General features: G+C 39.1%; 1 protein-coding gene across 1 annotated transcript in view; it reads right to left on the bottom strand.

Moving 5' to 3' along the window:
• Positions 1 to 1583: 1583 nt before the first annotated feature.
• LOC106945970 (adhesion G protein-coupled receptor E1-like) overlaps positions 1584 to 18372 on the bottom strand; it is a 33422-nt gene continuing 16633 nt past the window's right edge. Inside the window, exons 2-17 of the mRNA XM_015029999.1 lie at positions 15957 to 16031; positions 15561 to 15710; positions 15340 to 15477; positions 14237 to 14368; positions 13597 to 13640; positions 13288 to 13398; positions 11618 to 11771; positions 11419 to 11538; positions 11145 to 11344; positions 10188 to 10355; positions 9364 to 9558; positions 8538 to 8755; positions 8148 to 8306; positions 5267 to 5435; positions 4935 to 5036; positions 1584 to 4419 (exon numbers count right to left, since the gene is read on the bottom strand). Of these exons, the coding sequence (XP_014885485.1) occupies positions 4378 to 4419; positions 4935 to 5036; positions 5267 to 5435; positions 8148 to 8306; positions 8538 to 8755; positions 9364 to 9558; positions 10188 to 10355; positions 11145 to 11344; positions 11419 to 11538; positions 11618 to 11771; positions 13288 to 13398; positions 13597 to 13640; positions 14237 to 14368; positions 15340 to 15477; positions 15561 to 15710; positions 15957 to 16031 (2177 nt within the window). The 3' untranslated portion in view covers positions 1584 to 4377. The remainder of the gene's footprint in view (positions 4420 to 4934; positions 5037 to 5266; positions 5436 to 8147; positions 8307 to 8537; positions 8756 to 9363; positions 9559 to 10187; positions 10356 to 11144; positions 11345 to 11418; positions 11539 to 11617; positions 11772 to 13287; positions 13399 to 13596; positions 13641 to 14236; positions 14369 to 15339; positions 15478 to 15560; positions 15711 to 15956; positions 16032 to 18372) is intronic.

The raw sequence follows: 18372 nt of genomic DNA, 5'->3' as shown, positions 1-18372 counted from the left end.
AAAAAAAAAAAAAAAAAAAAAAAAAAAAAAAAAAAAAAAAAAAAAAAAAACTGTGGCCAGAGACAGCGCAAAACCCGACCGGAGGCTCGGTTGACGAGATCCATCGCTCTGCCGCAGATACAGCTGTGAATCTCGCGGTGCAGCGTGGAGGAGACGCTTTAATCACATGACTACGGATCACATTAAGGCCCGATTGATGAACACGCACACCGCTGACCTGAAAACAGGTTTTGTTCTTTGGTTTTAATGTAGAGTATTTAATTGTGCTGTATAATAATTGTAAAACTAAAGGTAACTACTTCGCGGATTTCACTTCGAAAAACGATGATTTAATCTTGTGAATCCAATTCGTGTTTTTAAAAGTGTCTGAACTTAATGGGGAAAAAATTACAAAAGTTTATGTTGTATTACTATTTATAAAGGCCGTTCAAATGAATAATTAAAAGCTCCAAATGTATTAGCCTGACCCCATTTCCTTCGTGCGCCATTTCCGCTGGATTTCTTCTGTTCAGTCTAAGCTTTCTCCCATTGAAGTGGATTTTTTCCGGTGGAATTTTAACCGGACCAATCAGCGAACTAAAGGAGAAGTCGCGGGCGATGTGACGTCATGTTGGCAACGCTTCCATATATACTGAATCAACATTATTAGTCGTTAGCCATTAGCTTCAGCTCGCCACTTCTCTCCTGGCAGTGAAGGATGGTTGTTTACAGCGCAGGTAAGCTTCATAGCACTGAAACTGTATGTCACGGACAAATATTAGCAATTGGGTAAAATTTAAAGTCGTTTCCAGACTCTCAGAACTAAGCAAGGTGTAGAAGGAGAGGGTGGTTTTCATCAGGCTTATTTATATAACAATAATCCCCATGATGTATGTAAGCTTCTAACCAGATGTCTGAAAACAAATTAGGAGCTTATAAATGAAAACTCTGTGCCAAATCTAGTGTCAGTCCAGCCTTGTGTGGTTTCTTCAGTTTGTCTAGTCCACTGTAAGACCTTTTGAGACTCATGAGTGTGAGATGACTCATTTCCTTACATTTAATGGAAAAATTCAAATCACTTACTGTACAAAACAAGACAATTACTTGTAAAGGTGTGTAGAAGATATGCTTTGACACACCTTTTGCAATGACAGCGATGTTGTGAGGCACAAACTTATGAATGTCTGATTCTCTTATGAATATCTGATTCATAAGTTTGTGGGTGATTGTTTGGTTTAGGTTTTTTCCAGTCAAACCCAGACTTGCAGTTCCTCACTCAGACTCGCCAGTTTCAGTCATACTCGCCAAATCAAAACAGGGCTTCTTCTGATGATCATACTTTTCATTGAGTCCACACTTCTGTGTTGAAAAGTTGTTTTATTGCTCTAATATATTTCAACCTTCAGCGATGTTTTTTAAAAAGGTGTAAACAGAAAAAACAATTAACTAATATAAATAAAGTCCTAAAACACCAGTCAGTGTGCAGTTAATCGACTGAATGCGTTTCACTTTATTAAGTAAATTAACTTTTCAATAAGACACAAATTAATTGAATTAGCCTGTAAAGACAGTTTTGATAATAAGCACACAAATAAATCAGATTTTCACAAGAAGAAAAAGCTTTATTCAGAATTGTGGACAATATCTATTGAAGAAAAAGTACCAAATAGTGTAAAGTGAACCAAAGTAAAAAAAATAAGCATATTTATAAATGTAGCTGTTCTATACTCTAACAATAAGGAATCTTACATTCATTTAAAAAAGCTGCACATTGCTTCTTTTTTTTCTTTCTTTTTTTTTAGCATAAATACAACTTTTTGCTTTGCAGGAATAAAAACGGTAAAAATAATAATAAAAACAGTGACAATTACAAACCAAAGAACAGCGGGTAAAACAAAGGGTTAACATTGAAATCTGAACATAAATAGGAAGAGCTCTGAAAGCCTCTAATTTATTTTTGAAAAGGCATTTTCCATGTCTAACATTCAACACATGTGAATGATGGAAAATTAAAATGCATATCTATATTTAAAACTATTTCGGCTCTGCAAGTGTGACTGCTTCTGTTATTACATAACAATATGAAAACTTGTAGTTGTGCTGAATATTTCTTTTTACCACAGAAAAGTGCAATGATACGAAACAAACTCAGGTCTGTACAGATCTTATGGCTGTCTAAGCTCTCATTTCAGCGATAAAGCCTCAGTCTTACAGTAGCTAACATTTCCTGGACACACACACAAGATCTAAAAGAAGAACACAGTAATTAAATGGACATTTATTCAATAAACACTGCATGATGGGGGGAAGCTGCTGCAGCCTTATCAGCAGGGTGGGCCCGTTTTTGTTGATTACCGAAGCTCTTATCCTGTCCCAGATGTGTTTACATGGTTGGCAATTGCAATAATAATAATAATAATAAAAGAGCAGGAAAGCTCAGTCATAAGCCAAGACAGAGGATTTAACTTTAGCCACAAGTGATTAAATCACTCATTTTGTTTGAAATCAGAGGCTTGTGTGTGAGTTTCTGTCCCATTAAAAGCAAAAATATTCAATTACAGTACATGAAAACAAATACCGCAGAAATACAGCCGGGTAAATAAGTATCAAACACTTCAACGTTTCTCCAGATGAATATGTTTCCGAATTGGCTACTGCCACAACATTCACACCAGACGTTGGTAGGAAGCCAAACTTAGCCACAAATACAACAAAACTGTAACAAATGTGTCAGAAAGTATGTATAACATGTATAATGAGACATAGCATAAGAATGAAATGCATTAAAATTAATACATTGCAATAAATAAAAAAAAGGCTTAGATACTACAGGAACTTGACGAAATCTCAGCGTTTTTGTAATAATTCCTGCCCCCTAGTGGTGGTGGTCGACATCGACAGGGTCAGTCCTAAATGACTGAGCAACAGTCGATAAGCTTAAAAATTTCAGAAGTTCATAAAAATAAAAATCTGTAAATATTTGAAAATGTCCAAAAACAAACGGAAACATACAGACAGTCTCATTTTATTCAATAGGAATGAATTTCTTCTTTTCTTAAATTGTGAATTATCTGTGCACTATTAGGTTTAATAAAACAGTGCTACATATTTAGTTTATATTTAGTTTTTCACTCTGTACTGGGAAAAAGTTTATTTTAATCTAACCTGGTGGTAAACGTTTGAGGATAACTTGAATTGTTGCCAACATCTGGTGTGAATTTCATGACCCCCATCACTGCAGAATGATTAGAAGTTTACTTTTTGATGTATTCTGTACCTTTTTTTTTTCCCCTATGGTCCGCACAAAACAAACAACAAAAACGACTATTTGTACAGGTAACATTTACATAAAATACAGTGCAAACTATCTGCTCACGTGTGTATTAACTCCTGTTGTCTGCGTTCTGAAATAAATATGTCTAAATCCATAAAACTCCGTTTTAGTTGCTCTGACGGCAGTACAGCTTATAACTGTGATATGTTCCGGTTGAACTGACGAGTTACTTTTGCTTACTAACGCAGCGTCAATGTAACTCAAACAACTCCTGAATAAACATTTTTAAGGCTCACTTTAAAAAAAAAAATAACCTGGATCATTTTACAGTATAAATCACATCACATACGATTTGTTCAGTTGTGAATGGCAGTAAAAACATGAAAAACTATCAAACCCTTTGACCTATTTTTTTTTCTCTCTAGATGATATTTTGGTGTCTTGTTCCTATTTTTTTAAATTGAAGTGGGTCTGCATAATTAAATAATATTTTCTGGGGGTTTTTCCTATGGTATTTTACATAGACCTTACAGAGTATTTAAACAGAACTGTCAAAAAACAAATAAAGACATTTCTGAAACATTGCATTTGCTTTAGTAGTCAGCAGGGGGCACCGTTTAGTCACGAGAAATTGTTTATATTTATTAAAAGTTCGTCCTTTTACAATGTTTGAAACCACGGCAAACACGAACAAGTCTTTTATTTTGGCTCTAAAATAGTTTTTCATCGCAGTGAAACTGAATATAGAATTGAGCAGGCGAGATGGAGGGTTTAGTTTTCACGATTCACAGTCTGATCACCCTTAACTCAAGTCTCAAAAAAGTAAAAACGGCAAAAGTCCAAATCCTAAAACCGGCTGATGGTTTCACTCAATGTTTTTTTTTTTCTTTTTTTTTCTGTTTTATTGTGTTTCTGTTTAATTTTTAAATAAAAGATCGCTCTTGCTGCTCTTCTACGGGTCAACAATAGGCAGGTTGAAAGAATAATAATTTAAAAGTGACTGAAATGTAGGCAACAGAAGGACGTTTGTTTTTCTAGGTGATTTGAACCTTGACAGTCTTTGCCCTAACAGTCTGCAGGAGTGATTTTCCGCCCATGAGGCGGGGTAGAAATGATGAAGCTCTTCATATTTGGGATTCTCCTGTGATCTGTCCGCTCCGGGAACCCTACAGGGAAACAGGTCATGTCATGAGGAAAGATTTAACATTCACCAGATTTTAAAATCGGCTATTAGAGCCCAATGGACAGCAGGACATAATGTACTGCAAGGCAGAGGGATGGAAGATCACAGTCTTTGATTATAATGAAATATGACACTAATTATGATTCACAGTACAGATGTTCCGTTTCAAACCTCACCAGATAAGTCTTTATATCCAAATAATAATAATAGATTGTCGCTTCGGTGAAATCTGCAGACACTTGGGCGCGGTGTGTGTTACTCACTAACTGATGTTACGTTTTTGTCGAAAACATTCAAGACAAGAGTTTTTCCAAATGGAAAACTTTGGAAGAAGGAAAGAAAGAACATTTCAACATATTACTAAGACTGTGATAAGTGGATCTGTCGTAGCTGTCTGGTTTTAGTTGTCGATCATAAAAGTAGCGTTTGTTATAAATACCTTCAACTAAACAGATAAATAGCTTATTAAATACATGTGAGGCGGGAAACGGCACCTACTTGAGATTGACTGCTGGACGGATTGGTGCTGCTGAAGTCTGAGTATTTCTTCTTTTCCGTCGTGCAGACACACGAAAGGAACTGGACGTACTCATCTCTCACCTGCAGGGGGCAGCAGAGCCACGGGGAAATATTCATATCGCTGTGCGTCATTCAATCTCATATTTACAACATTTTTGAAGAGATCTCTAAAACATTTCTCCTCTTTTTTTTTTTTTTAAATCGCCCGTCTGGTTGGTGGGGTTTTTTTTGTTGTTGTTTTTTTATGTTGAACTTATCCTTTTCCTGCCAACACTATTCACTCCCACAAACATCTTCCAGATCCTTTCTACCTGTTTAGACAGCACGCAGTGCATGATGAAGACCAGGGCACCCTGCAGGCTGTTGAGGACGGTGAAGATGTATGCGACCGCCGTCATGCCCTCGCTGAACAAGAAGGCTCCAAACACCCACATCAGTCCCAGTATGCACATCTGGGCGATGGCGGTGACTGTGAAAGCTCTGCAGGACGAAACGACAAGTCAGACAGACGGGACTTGGCAGAGAACACAGACGAAGATTTCTCATTCGTGACTCGGATGTTGCCAGCGTCTGCGAAAAAAGTCCCCGATGACAGAAATGCCACTACCAAGACTTTTTTGAGACTTTTCTTTTTTTTTTTAATTTGTAGAAACCATTTACAAGTGTTTTCGGTATAATTAGGCTCAATCAGACTGCAGTGTCCCTGAGCAGAATTGTCTTTTCAAGTCTTGACCTCACACCTTCTGTTAGATTTATGTCATGCCGGAAGGTGAACCTTTGTCTCAGTTTAAAATCTACTGCAGCCTAAACAAAACAGGAACCAACAACTGAATTAAAAAAAAAAAAAAAAGAAAAGAGTTATGAGATAAATCTGGATTTAAGGAACCGGTGAACATATTTGTTGCTTAATAGCTTCAGTTTGTAATTTACTGTGATTTGAGAAGTTGATACCCTTTGAACCTATTTGTACTTTTTTTTTTTTGCTTTACAACCTTAAACTCAAAAGGAAGCAGAAAGAAAAAATACATGTATGTTAAAGTTAAGATTTTCTATTAAAGTCCAGGACATGACATCTGATTCTTTTGATTTCTGGTCTCATCTGACCATTTTCAGAAGGTCAGATGAGAAAGCAGCTCTTACGGCTTTCTTTCAGCAATGGGTTTCATTTTTCTAGTCTTCCAGATTTTTGGAGGTCATAACTAATATCCGTCCCGTCATCAGATTCCCCTATGCAAGTTGTGACCCTCTGGGGCCCGCAACTGTGGCTCTTAAATACCAAAAATGAAATGTTTTTGATGAAGAAATTGTTGTTTTAGGATTTTTTTTCCCCTAGAAATTCTTATGCAAAATCAGAATATAATACCTACAACAGGCTCTTAAAAGTATCCAGCTTTAAACTACGCTACCGATTTCCATTTTCATACCTCATTCAGCATATATCCTTTATTTTGTAAAAGGTGATTCACTTTGTTCTAAAATATAAAAATAGAAATACATTTTAGCGTCATTTTGTCAACATTCATAGTTAAGTTTATAAAATTGCTTTTCGTGGCTCTGAGTGAGTTTTATTTTTGTAGCAGCGGGGGCAAAAATGGCTCTTTGAATGGAAAAGTCAGTTTGCATGTGTGTCATATCCTTTAAATTTTTTTATTTTTTTTAAATGGTGGCCTGCACCGTGCTCAGTTAGATTACACATAGATAAGTGACGTGCGGTAATGGGAGGCAGGTGAGGCTCTGTCCTCAGGGAAAAATAATATATAATAATAAAATCATTTATAAAGATATTTTCACCCTGTGGTTTGTACTATAAAGTACCTCTGTTTTACGTAGCTTAACCAATTCTGATGATTTTTTCTTCAAAATCGCTGGATTTTCGCATTTTCCCATTCAAATGCTCAGAAGCGAAGCCGGTGAGGCAGCAGGAAGCTGAGCCTCACCTGGGATTGCGCAACCTCTCGCCAACTACACCGGTTGCCATTCTATGAGAGCATGCTCCTCTTGTCTGTACGTCGCCAATAAAATGGTTAAAAACATTTAATGTATGAACTGATTTCCCTAATTCAGCTTATGTATTTAATGTACTGTGTTTTTATTGTCACCAACTGTGTGTGTAGCGTGTTTCGTGTGCTGAGGAGCGATCAAAAACGGCAGAGAACAGATTCGAGGTGAGGCAGGCAGTTCTCTTGCCTCATCGCTGGTGGCGCTCATGAACCCAGACATTGTGACTCCACAACTGCAGAGTAAGACAGTAACAGCGAGCAAGCCATACAGTAGCTGCGTTGATACAGAGAGCGAGAAAGATGTGGTTTTGAGTTGTACTTTAACGGTTTCTCCCTTTGCTGTTAAGCACAGCAGGAAATTAACAATATCTACATGTCTAAGTTTGAGATAACTGAATTATTCTGCGGCGCGGCTAAACATCACATGTTAAAGAATAGTCTTTTTGCCCTCCAGCGTTGTACGCATGCGCAAAATTTCCTTAAGTAATAATCGGTGCCTCACCAGGTATGAACCTCACCGCACATCACTAACATAGATTGAGTCTATTTGCTAATTAGTTGATTTTAGAAGGAAATTAGTTCCATTGTTTTTCTTATTTTAGCGTTAAGACGTAAAAGGGAGCAGCGCAATTTTGAAAACTTCCTATTTCCTTCATTATTATGCTGTACTTTCAGTTGGGTTGCGTAATGCAAAAAAAAAAACCTTAAAAGCAGAAGTCATAATTGAAGAAGATTAAGGAAGTGTCGTAATTTTCCCAGGGATTAATTATAATGTTGTTATTTTCATAGGCCATTCTTTAATTTCAGCTTCTTCCAATTGAAAAGGTGCTTCTCGCTACATTCACCAACTCCACCATCTGTTCATTTACCCACCGACCCCTCTTCGATCTCAATCTCACGCTTTGTGGCCGCTTCGTCAAGCGGCTGCTTTTCATGCAGGAGGATGATTTCTTTTAAATTTCCCACACTAACCCCTACGAGCTTCTACACCCAAGCAAGGACATTTTCAGACTCCAATGAATTTCACAGCTGAACACTTTTTCTGAGAATGTGCTGTGGAAAAGGAGTAAAAAAAAACCAAAGCTTATCGATCTAGAGAGACGGGATTGAAGTAGGGAATCTCCTTCCTTTTTTCTGACTCAAATTGTTTTCCGTTCATTGCAAAGGTGTACGAATGTCTGCAGAGACTAACTTTATTTTGTGCAGCTTGGAGAGGTCTGGGTTGAGGGTGGCGAACTTCTGGGCGAGCTTCCACACAGTGACGATGAAGAAAAAGACGTTCAGGGCGATGATGAAGCACACGGGGCCAAAGAAGCTCCAGATCAGGCCGTGCTCCAAGGACAGCCAGCAGCTTTGGTAGCGAGACGGAAGAAGAAGAAGAAGAAGAACAAGAAGAAGAAGAAGAAGGGAAAAAAAACAGCTCACGTCACAGAAGCTGATAACAGAAAGTGTTTGAATTCCACTGACGCAAATAGTGTGACGAAATGCAAGCAAGACATGAATTTTCTGGTTTCACTGTAAAGCAACAACTTCTTTTATGTGCAACATTTTTTTTTTTTACAAAGCGCAGATGTTTACTTACTGGTCTTTAGTGCCGTAGCCCCCCGGTCTGATGGTGGCGGATATGATAACAATCCCCAGAGGGACCCCGTAACCGGTGAGGTACAAGTAGAGGGGCCGGATGGTGGCGTTAAACACCAGGACCACCATTCTGTACAGCTGCACCCCTTCTAACAGCATCCAGCTCATTACGCCCAAGAAGAAGAAATGGAGCATTGCGGCAACAAACTTGCAGCCGCCCTGGAAGACAAAATGACACGAAAAAGAAAGAAAAAGTATCAAGCTAAATGTCTTGCTGTTTGTCTCTCTGTAAGGGGAAACGAAGTGAGGAAGTATTATGTACTTTAGTGTTATTTCATAGCACAATCACGTCACTTTGCTATCTTCAGTCGGCATACAAATGCTGTCTATATCAATCATGAGTTAAAAGAAATTTGATTCGGAATTTGATGCCTTGAAATTGGGTCTCTGTCTCTTTAAGAAGCTCCTCCTCTTTCCAACCTTCTGCTCTTCAGCACATCATTCTCAATGTGCCGTCTACATCCGCTCTTGTACCCAGAGTGGTTGCCATGGGAGATTCACATATTTCTCAAACATGCAGCAACACTCCAAGTATGTTTTTGATGAGGGGATAACGTTGCAACATGATATAAAATGCCAAAAAATTGATTAACAAAACACCCCTCTTTAAGTAATATTGTTTTGAAGTAACATCTCTAATCCTTTAGCATAATTTTTGGCTCATCTACTTTCCTCTTGGAGTTTGCCAGGTCTAAGCATGAATTCTTAAGATTAGTAAAGATGTCAATTACTGTGAGCCCTGAACAGTCCGGACTGGTTCGTGTTACCTCTGGACTGGTTCGAGAAATCCCGACCAAGAAGACGAGGTCCGCCATAAAGAGGCAGAGGCAGAGGTGCAGGTGGATGGTGGTGCGCGTCCCCTGAATGGACCGGCAGAACCTGAACGTCAGGATGCTCAGCACCAGGCAAACCAGGGAGATGATCAGGCCGATCTGGGTCAACAGTTGGAGCTGAAAGCTGGTCTGCAAGAGAAAACGAGTCAGCTTACAACAACCCTTTCATAAATGATGAACACATGATTCGAACTGAATGAATCTGGTTGTTTGCGTCAGAATCTCAATGGGTTCTGTCTTGTAAAAATGCTTGGGACCCCATAAAGTTGAAACCGTAAACACTTTGAGTGGCGAGTATGTCTGGAAAGGCATTATTTATCATCATTAAGTTTGTAAGTTTACCATTTTGGTCGCTAATTGGTCACTTCCCTGAGTTCCTCTAGATTCTGTTGGTTAGTTTGAGCCTGACGTGGTTCTAAAGTCAATCATAACCTTCCCAGTAATTAAAAAAAAAACCTCTCTTTGAGCCCATTCCTGACATCGGTAACTCTATTTCTTCAATGAACCTTCATCTCAACACGTAACTGTGATCCTCTCGTCTTCACGTGGCTCAAATTCCTCCACCAAACATGACAAAACCGTCCCACCAATTTGCTTGCCAGTAAAGGTTACTGTATCACACCAACTTCAAACATACATATATTTTACCTAATGCCATGGATATATTTTTTTTTCATCCAAAAACATTCTTGCTTCTGCATAGTTCCCATATTTGAAAAAAAAATAATGCATTTTGTCTGGTATTATCTGTGACTTACCTTCATGGGATAAAGGGCCATCAGCACAGCAAAGCTGCTCAGATGTTCACACGAACACACAGTGTGTGTGTCGTTGGACAGCTTCTGGGTGCAGCCATCTGGGGACCAGACTCCTCTCTCATTCCAGTATGCGCAGATGTAGCTCACCTCGGGGGTCTGCTTTATGTCCTAATGTGCAAACCAAAACCAACAGTTAAATACAGTGTGTGGTGTATTTATACCTTCACTGGATTTCAGAGAAAGCTCTGAAAGTTGCCTGGTAATGACTTCATTACCAGGCAAGAGACTGTTTTCTTGCAGTCTCCCGTTATTTTAGAAGCTGGAATTAGAGCTACCAGGAACGAGGAGATTAATATAGATCTCTTAGGGTGTTTTCACACCTTATAGTCTTGTACACGTGGTTCAACTGGGGACCAAAGTTGCAAAATTAGTTACATTTTCAGATGGTGTGGTTCACTTTCACACTGCACTGTGTCAAACAATCCAAACAATTGCAAGACCTGACCTGTTCCCCCCCTCGCCTGTGGTGGCGCTGCAACAAGAACAACTGATGTAAACGACACGAAAACCTCTGAAAAAGTGCAACTTCCTTCTACACAAAATGTAAACAAAAATGAATTGGCATGAGATTTTGTTGGTTGAAGGATTTCTCTTTTGTCTTTTGACCATGTGACATTTCTCCCTCTAGCGCTAGACTATTGTGTTTGTTTTGGTTGTGTTTACCCAGAATGCCCTGTGCTATAGTCCACTTCCTGCTTTTATTAGCGGTCTCCGGTCTGCTTGCATCCACATATGACGGTAAACCGCACCAGAGTTCACTTTGATTGAACCAGGAAGTGAAGTGAAGTGAACTGAAGGGTTTATAGGCAGAGTTTGATTATGCATTCACACTTCCCCAAACTCTATTAAAGAGGACTAAAGAAAAAACAAAATTGATGTCGAACAGGTTGGACCTACCTTTAGATGTTTGAAAGTAATGTTGACGGGACTGTGCAGTTTCTGAGTCGACGGGTTGGAAACCACGACAGAGACGACTTTGGAAAAGACCTGGAAGGAAATAGCCTCTTTTTCTTTTTCTTTTTCTTTCAGGTCCTCGAAAGATCTGTTTACGGACCCCTCCAGGTTCTTGTAGCTCAGCAATGCGGCCAGAGCGAAACCTGTTTGGGACGCTCGGGTTTAGTTTATGTTTTTGAAGGTGAGCATGACCTTTTTATCAGAGTCAAGCGCTCACCAGGATATGGGCCTTCGCCAGCTGCTGTTGTCCAGTCGGTGTTGAGATCAGCATGTTCACTGGTCAGATGGATTGGTCCGGTTGGGCGGGTAGCTCCTCTTTGAACTGTAATTTCAGCTTCTGTTTCGACAGATATGACACAGTGTTATTGTGATTATTATAATTATTATAAACCATGAGCTCATTGGTTGAAACATACCCGCTTCTCTGGTCTCCATTTTGGTGCCGTTGCCTTTGAGCTGAGGACCGATCAGTAAAACGGACTTCTCCACAGCACTGAGCAGCCCACTCACACCTTCACTGGTTTCCATGTGTCCAGGGGACAGGATGGTGTCAGTCGCTGTCAGAAGTTTCTAACAGAGACGGAGGACAGAGACATTTTTTTAAACCTGTTCTAGTTCCTTTTTACGTGTTGAGCCACATAAAATGACTAGGTGAAGGTTAGATTTTATTTAGTTATTATCGGGAAATACATAAAGAAAGAACTCTGATTTTCAAGACTGATGCAATAAAAGACATTAGAGCACGTAACTGCAGTGGTGGACTAATAAAAAAATCAACATAAATACAGAGCTGTCATCAGCATAAAGACGGAATTGACCTTTGAGAAAGAAGAACTAATATTATAGAGTAAATAAACAGGGTCACTGCAAGCCAGCTGGGTCATCTAAACACATATTGGTAACACTTTATTTGACGGGATGTGCATAAAACTGACATGACACTGTCATAAACATGACATAACAGCTGTTATGAACATAAAGAAGTCTTTATGAATGTTTATGACTGGTGTCATGAAATGTCATTCATTAAATAATGACACTGTCAATGAAAAGTTGCTCTAAAAGTTGCATTAAAGGTCCATTAAAAGTGCCAACTTTGTATTATTTTGTAAAAAATGACACTTTAATGCAAACTTGGCATTTTTAATGGACTTTCAATGCAACTTTTAGAGCAACTTTGTATTACAAGTGTTGTGTCATGTTTATGTCATGTAAGACTAATGCCCACCCCATCAAATAAAGTGTTACCCAGATATTTTATGGTTCCCCCTTCGTCTCCATAAATACAGAGGTAGGTAGTAACCAGTTGCATTTACTTGAGGAAAAAGTTCCTCAACTACACTGTTTGTTGGGGGGGCGGTTTGTTTTGATTTTTATTTAACTCTAATCCTTCAATTTATTTGAAGGGTTTGAACATCTGTTCTTTTTCATCAAAACCCTTAAACAACAACTTTAGTAAGAGTGGAGAATGGCTGAAGATGACAGATTTTCTTGAAGCTGATTAAAAAAAAAAAAGCATAAATACATGTAGCTAGTCCAAACACAGAACCCTGTGGGTCACCTGTGGAGATGGTCAGAATGGAAAGATGACCAATCTGAACATGGCTTCCTCTCTCAAAGAGGTCAATTCTAACCATCAACTACTGTTTTTGTTGTTGCCGTTTTAAAATTAAAACCTTAATATGAGAATGTTAACCGTTTCTCTTAAAACAAGGAGTTATTGCACAAATGCAATAGCACGCGCACTTGCCTGCACGACTGCAGAAACATATAAAACTACACTTACAAAAAGGCCCACTCTCCACAGATGATAAATAATGTAAAACCCAAGCTGACTTGTTTCTCAAACTCGTGCAGTTAATCTGCTTTTATTGAACGTTTGGTTTCCATTTGTGAGTCTTCTGAGGCTCATTTCAACTCATTTCCCTCGCTGCACTGGTGTTTAGGAATTTTCTGTTTAATAAGCCTCTACTGGCACCAAAAGAAATAAATGCTAAATCAGAAACCCAGCGGCGGAGTTGTGTTGACAGATAATTTGCATGCGGGTTCAGAACGTATGGGAGTTTGAGGTTTTTGTTTTTCTAACCTCGAGCAGCGCGTCGCCGTCAGCCTTTCCACCAGCAGAAAAGCTCGGGTCGGACAGAGCCAAGCAGCTGTTCCTCATCATGGACAACATGTCCGCCAGCCCTTCAAATGACTGGGAGACAAGAGGAACAAAGAGATCATTCGACTCCTTGTTGACCACAATTTATTTCGCTGGGTTCGTTAACAGAGAAAATTAGCGTGTGTTTTTGGACGAAATTAGAGATTTAATTGCCGTTATGCTCCTTCCCCCCCCCCACACACTTCATTCTCAACATGAGGGCTACCTCGCTGATAATGCGTCCAGACATACCTTCCCCGGATCGCTGTCGGCGCTAAAGCTGTCGCACTCGAGCTCTGCGAGAAAAGGAAAAAGTCAAACATTCGCATGACATTCGCAGCGTTTCTAACATCTGAATCCTGCTCCGAAAACAGACGAGTAAAACATGCAAGTAAAAACGAGACGATCTGAGGTAAGATTATCTACTACAGGAAGTAGATTGAGGATTTCAAGAAGTATCAACAATAAAACTGTTGCGGAGAGACAGCGAAAAGAAACGCAACACGGACACGGCTGTTTTTGTTTTTGTTTTCAGCTGTGACGAACCGAACCGGTTCTTGCTGTATGTAAGCAAACAGATCTGAAGATGAGAATCTAGTGACTTCTTCAGAAATACATGGACAGAGCGCGTCACAGATGTAACACACAAACAAAAGAATTACAAGAATAAAGCAACAGTAGAACAGAATTGAATAAATGTGAGAATAATGGTATTGTATTTTGAGAAAAGTCATAAAATTACGACAATAAAGTCGCAATATTATGACTTTATTCTTGCGTAATTTCTTAGTGTGACCCTAATACTCTTTGGGACATAGATATGGTTTATAAGAAGCAATAAAATGCCGACTTGAGTATTTTCTACCATGGGTAGAGCAGCGTTTCTACTTACTTAAGCATTTGGTTCTTTCCTGGCCGTAGTTGGTGTACCCTGCATCACATTTGCATCGATAACTCCCAATGAGGTTTTCACAGTTGCCTTTCTCTCCACAAATGTCTTTGTGTTTCTTGCATTCGTCTATATCTGTGGAAGAGATGAAAAGAGAGACTTTTAGCAATGATGTGCAATTTAGGGCATTTCTGAACCCACAATATATTGAGCTGTTGTTATCTTGCTGGCTGCACATTTAAAAAGATTGTTAAATAGAGCACTTAGTGAAACACTTTGTAATTAAAAATGTTTATCCACAGAGAGGTTACTGGAAAATTGTGAAGAACGACTATTTTTTTTTTTTTTGTTTGTTTTGGTTATTTCTTTGTATTTAATCTTGAAAATCATTCACTTATCGCATGTAATATCTTTATTTCTTACTCAGCAGCATCGTTCCCCAAGAGTCACAGCATTTTAACTTTAAAACGTTAGCTTTTCCTCAGCCTGGGAGCATCTCATTGGTAACCAAGACTAGTTGTCATTATTTACAAAAGAAAAAAAACAATCCTTGGTATTTAAAAAGAAAACACATTCTTCGTTCCTTCCTACAACTAGTACCAATGAAATCCACCAGTGCCCGCCAGGGTTTTGTTAATGCAGCCTTACTTGGTCTGCTCTCGTCTGCTTAGCAGCTTTCAGAGGTATTTCGTTCTGTATAGCAAAGGCGACTGAGCCTCTTAATTTTCATAAATCTTCTCAGCTTATGTTATTGTTACTCCTCGTTTCGGCGTTCATCAAGTGGGTTTCTGTTGAATAAACCGAGTGACGTGATGTCTGAGCGCCTCTTAAGCGTAAAGTGTTTGTGTATGTACGGACTGGAAGGTCTGTTATCATTTCATAATGAGTTGGTAACAGCGGGAGGGAGCGAGCGGACCTGCAGTTGCGGATGGCTGCTCTATACTTAGTTCTGGTCGGTGGAAGGAAAAAGTCGACAGGAGAGCAGAAGAAAAAGTCTGGAAGGCTGGAAAGCACTTGGATCGTATTTTGTTCTTTCTTTTTTTTTTCCAGATTGTGTAAGAACACCCATCGACCAGAACTGAAAGAAGAGAGGAAGTAGCACTCACCTCTGCAGTGCGCAGTGTCGTTTCTGGCGTCTGCGCTAACGTAGCCGGCGTTACAGACGCACGTATAGCGCCCAATGACATTCCTGCATGTGCCATGAGGACCACAGGTTGTATTGTTGTCGGCGCATTCATTAATGTCTGACGGAAGAGAGAACGCAAACACCGTTAGGAACAATTCAATTTCTCAGATCCGTTTGCAGCATAGTCGATGCCATACTTACCAGTGCACTGTCCCTCCGTAACGGTAAACCTGGGACTCCCTTTTTCATTGCGGAAACCAGCAGAACATTCACAGTGGTAGCTGCCATTGGTGTTTATGCACTTTGCGTGCTTCCCGCATAATTCAGCATCTTCAATACACTCATTTATATCTGCAATTTTGAGACTTAGTGTTTGAGACACATAGCAAGCAGTAAGCATGTCTAGACAAACATTTCTGCTTCCAAATATCAGAACTCTAATTGAGGCTTAAGTGATGCCAGTATAACTTAAGTGTTGAACAAAATAAATATTTTTTTTTTACTCCGCAAAGCAACACTTTGCCACCGTACTTCCATTTCTGAATGAGAATCATCGTGTCACAGAAAACAGAGGAACACAAAGTGTGAGAACTGTACCTTCGCATTTGCCGTCAATGGCTTGGAAGCCATTGCTGCACCCAGACGCGGGTTTCTGCAGTGCACACACAAACCCTGTGGAGACAAAGCGACAGAATATTACTTTATATATGAGATTTTGTTTTTTGTTATTTACCTTTTGAGGGTACGCGTGAAAACAGAAAGCTTGAGCCGTCTATAAGGCTTTTAATGCTGGGAAGCGATAAAGTTTCTGTTGACGGCCGTTAAAATGTATTGCTGATTAATCATCGAATCGTTTTTTTTTTGTTTTTTTTTGCTGTTCCGGCACTTTTCTTGCATTAAAAATGTCCCTAAATTTCTCTACAGCTGAATGCTTCACAGTGATGTGAATGATTGCACAATTGCCACTGGACTTTTATATGTATATATATTTTTGCGCGGTCACAGTAAGGGGTCGTAAAATTGCCTCATTTCCTGCTCCCTTTCACTCAAAACATTCAGCTCTAATAGGCGCGACGGCCAGTAGATACCATCCCTGCAGCAGATAGCTCTCTTGGCGTCACCAGTTCGATGAAGCAAATAATTTTTTTTCTCCCCCCTTCTAACTGCAAGGAGCCAACAGCAAAGCACATTTTTTCAATGCTGAAACCAATTTTTTTTTAAAACACACACACAGAAAACGTCACAGCAGTTTATGTGAAGGCTTGTTTGTAAGCTTGTCAACTCTTGCAAACTAGTAAAAGCTTATTTATCAGGAAGTTCATAGATGTTTGTGGCCTGATTATCTTATCCTTTTAAACACTTCAGAAAGGAGAAAGAATTCAAGACAGAAATATAATTTGCTACAGAAACACTGACTCTATCCCAGTAAGAGTCACGGTTCGTTCTTGCTGTCTTACTCTTCTTCCATAGGACGGTTTCTTTGGCTGGACGCGCCGTTTTCAGTGGATTTATGGAAAGGTCATTCTCACACACTGCGACCTACCACAGCCTTAAATGTAAATCTTTCTAAATGCTTGCAAAAATGCATAAACCTGAGACAGGAGATGTTTCAACATCTCCGGTCTCAACATAACCCCACAAGTCTGCTTGAGGGCTGGGGGGTCGGGAAGCAAAATGTTTTATGATGTTTCATCAAAGACGAGACGTCATGATAGTTACGCATCTCTAGCAGACGATATATTTACATGTATTGTCTGAGCTTTTTGTGGTTAGCATGCTCCTTTGTTTTGTTTTGTTTATCCATCAAATGATAGATATGAGCTAAAACAAGACTTATTAGTTTTTAAACTAAAACATCTATAATCTGTCAGGTCCTCTGAATGATTGTCAAAGAGCTTGACACAAATCATTTTTATGTGCATGCAGTTTTGAATCAAATCAACTATGCATTTCATGAATTTGCATTAAAAAGAAAACTAAGCAGAATTAGACGCAGCAGGTTACTGGTGGGTTAATGCAGATGTAAAAAAATAAAGAGTAAATGTAGAAAAATGGGGAAAAAAGAAGGAGGATTTGTGGTTATGATTGTTGGTTAATTTAGCAATTGATAAAAGTTTGAAAATGTTAGAAGTCTTTTGATGTAAAAAAAAAAAGCTGTAAGATAAGAAACAAAAACGTACTGTAACCTCGTCAGGTCAAAAAAAAAAAAAAAAAAAAAAAAAGCACAGTGAGTCATGACCTAACCGTGAACTGGTAGAGCTGATAAATTGATTAAATCCATGATTTCTGTGATGCTGGTTTTTATCTTACGCCGGGTTTTCACAGCAAAGGTTTAAGCTGTGAGAACCCAGCGTTTCAGTTTCATTTGGGTAGAAAATGCAGATTTCCTACCCAAATGTCTCGCGTAATAAATTCTCTCAATATGCATGCTGGGAAAGAGGAACTGATGAAACATCGGGAGTTGTTACAATGACAAAGTAAGAAATGGGGTGAGAGAGCATGAGAAAGAAATGCTGAGGGACAAACACAAACAGAGCAAGCTGGTGGAAACCAGCTTAAAAATGATATTTCTGTCACACAATACCATGACAGACTTGAGTAAATGATGAGGTTTTGTCTTTAATTTACCAGGTGAGCAGCGATTGTGGGTTATATCTGACCATGTCTGATGATTATTTGTAAAGTAAAAAGTCACTGGACTCCTGATTACAAGAAAAGCGGCTATAGAATCAGAGTATACGTTTTATAGAACATGTCTGGCAACATGAAGTAAGCTAAAAGATCTCAGAAAGCAAATTATTGTGTCTAAAAAAAGTTTAAAAAATCAGTCTGGAGAGGGCAAAGAAGTTATTTTGATGCTTTCGGACTCCAACAAGCCACAGTGAGAGAAATAATCTGCAGATGGAGGAAACATGGACCAGTGATGAAGCTTCCCAGGAGTTGATCATGTCTATAACTCACTCAGGAGGTTAGAAAAGAACATCTACAGCTCTGCAGGCCTCACCTGCCTCAC

This window comes from Poecilia latipinna, unplaced genomic scaffold, assembly GCF_001443285.1.
Source record: "Poecilia latipinna isolate Pla-1442-1.1 unplaced genomic scaffold, P_latipinna-1.0 Scaffold169, whole genome shotgun sequence".
In the NCBI taxonomy this organism is placed as follows: Eukaryota; Metazoa; Chordata; class Actinopteri; order Cyprinodontiformes; family Poeciliidae; genus Poecilia; species Poecilia latipinna.
The sequence above is the reverse complement of the archived record's forward strand: the minus strand, read 5'-3'. Positions and strand labels throughout refer to the sequence as shown.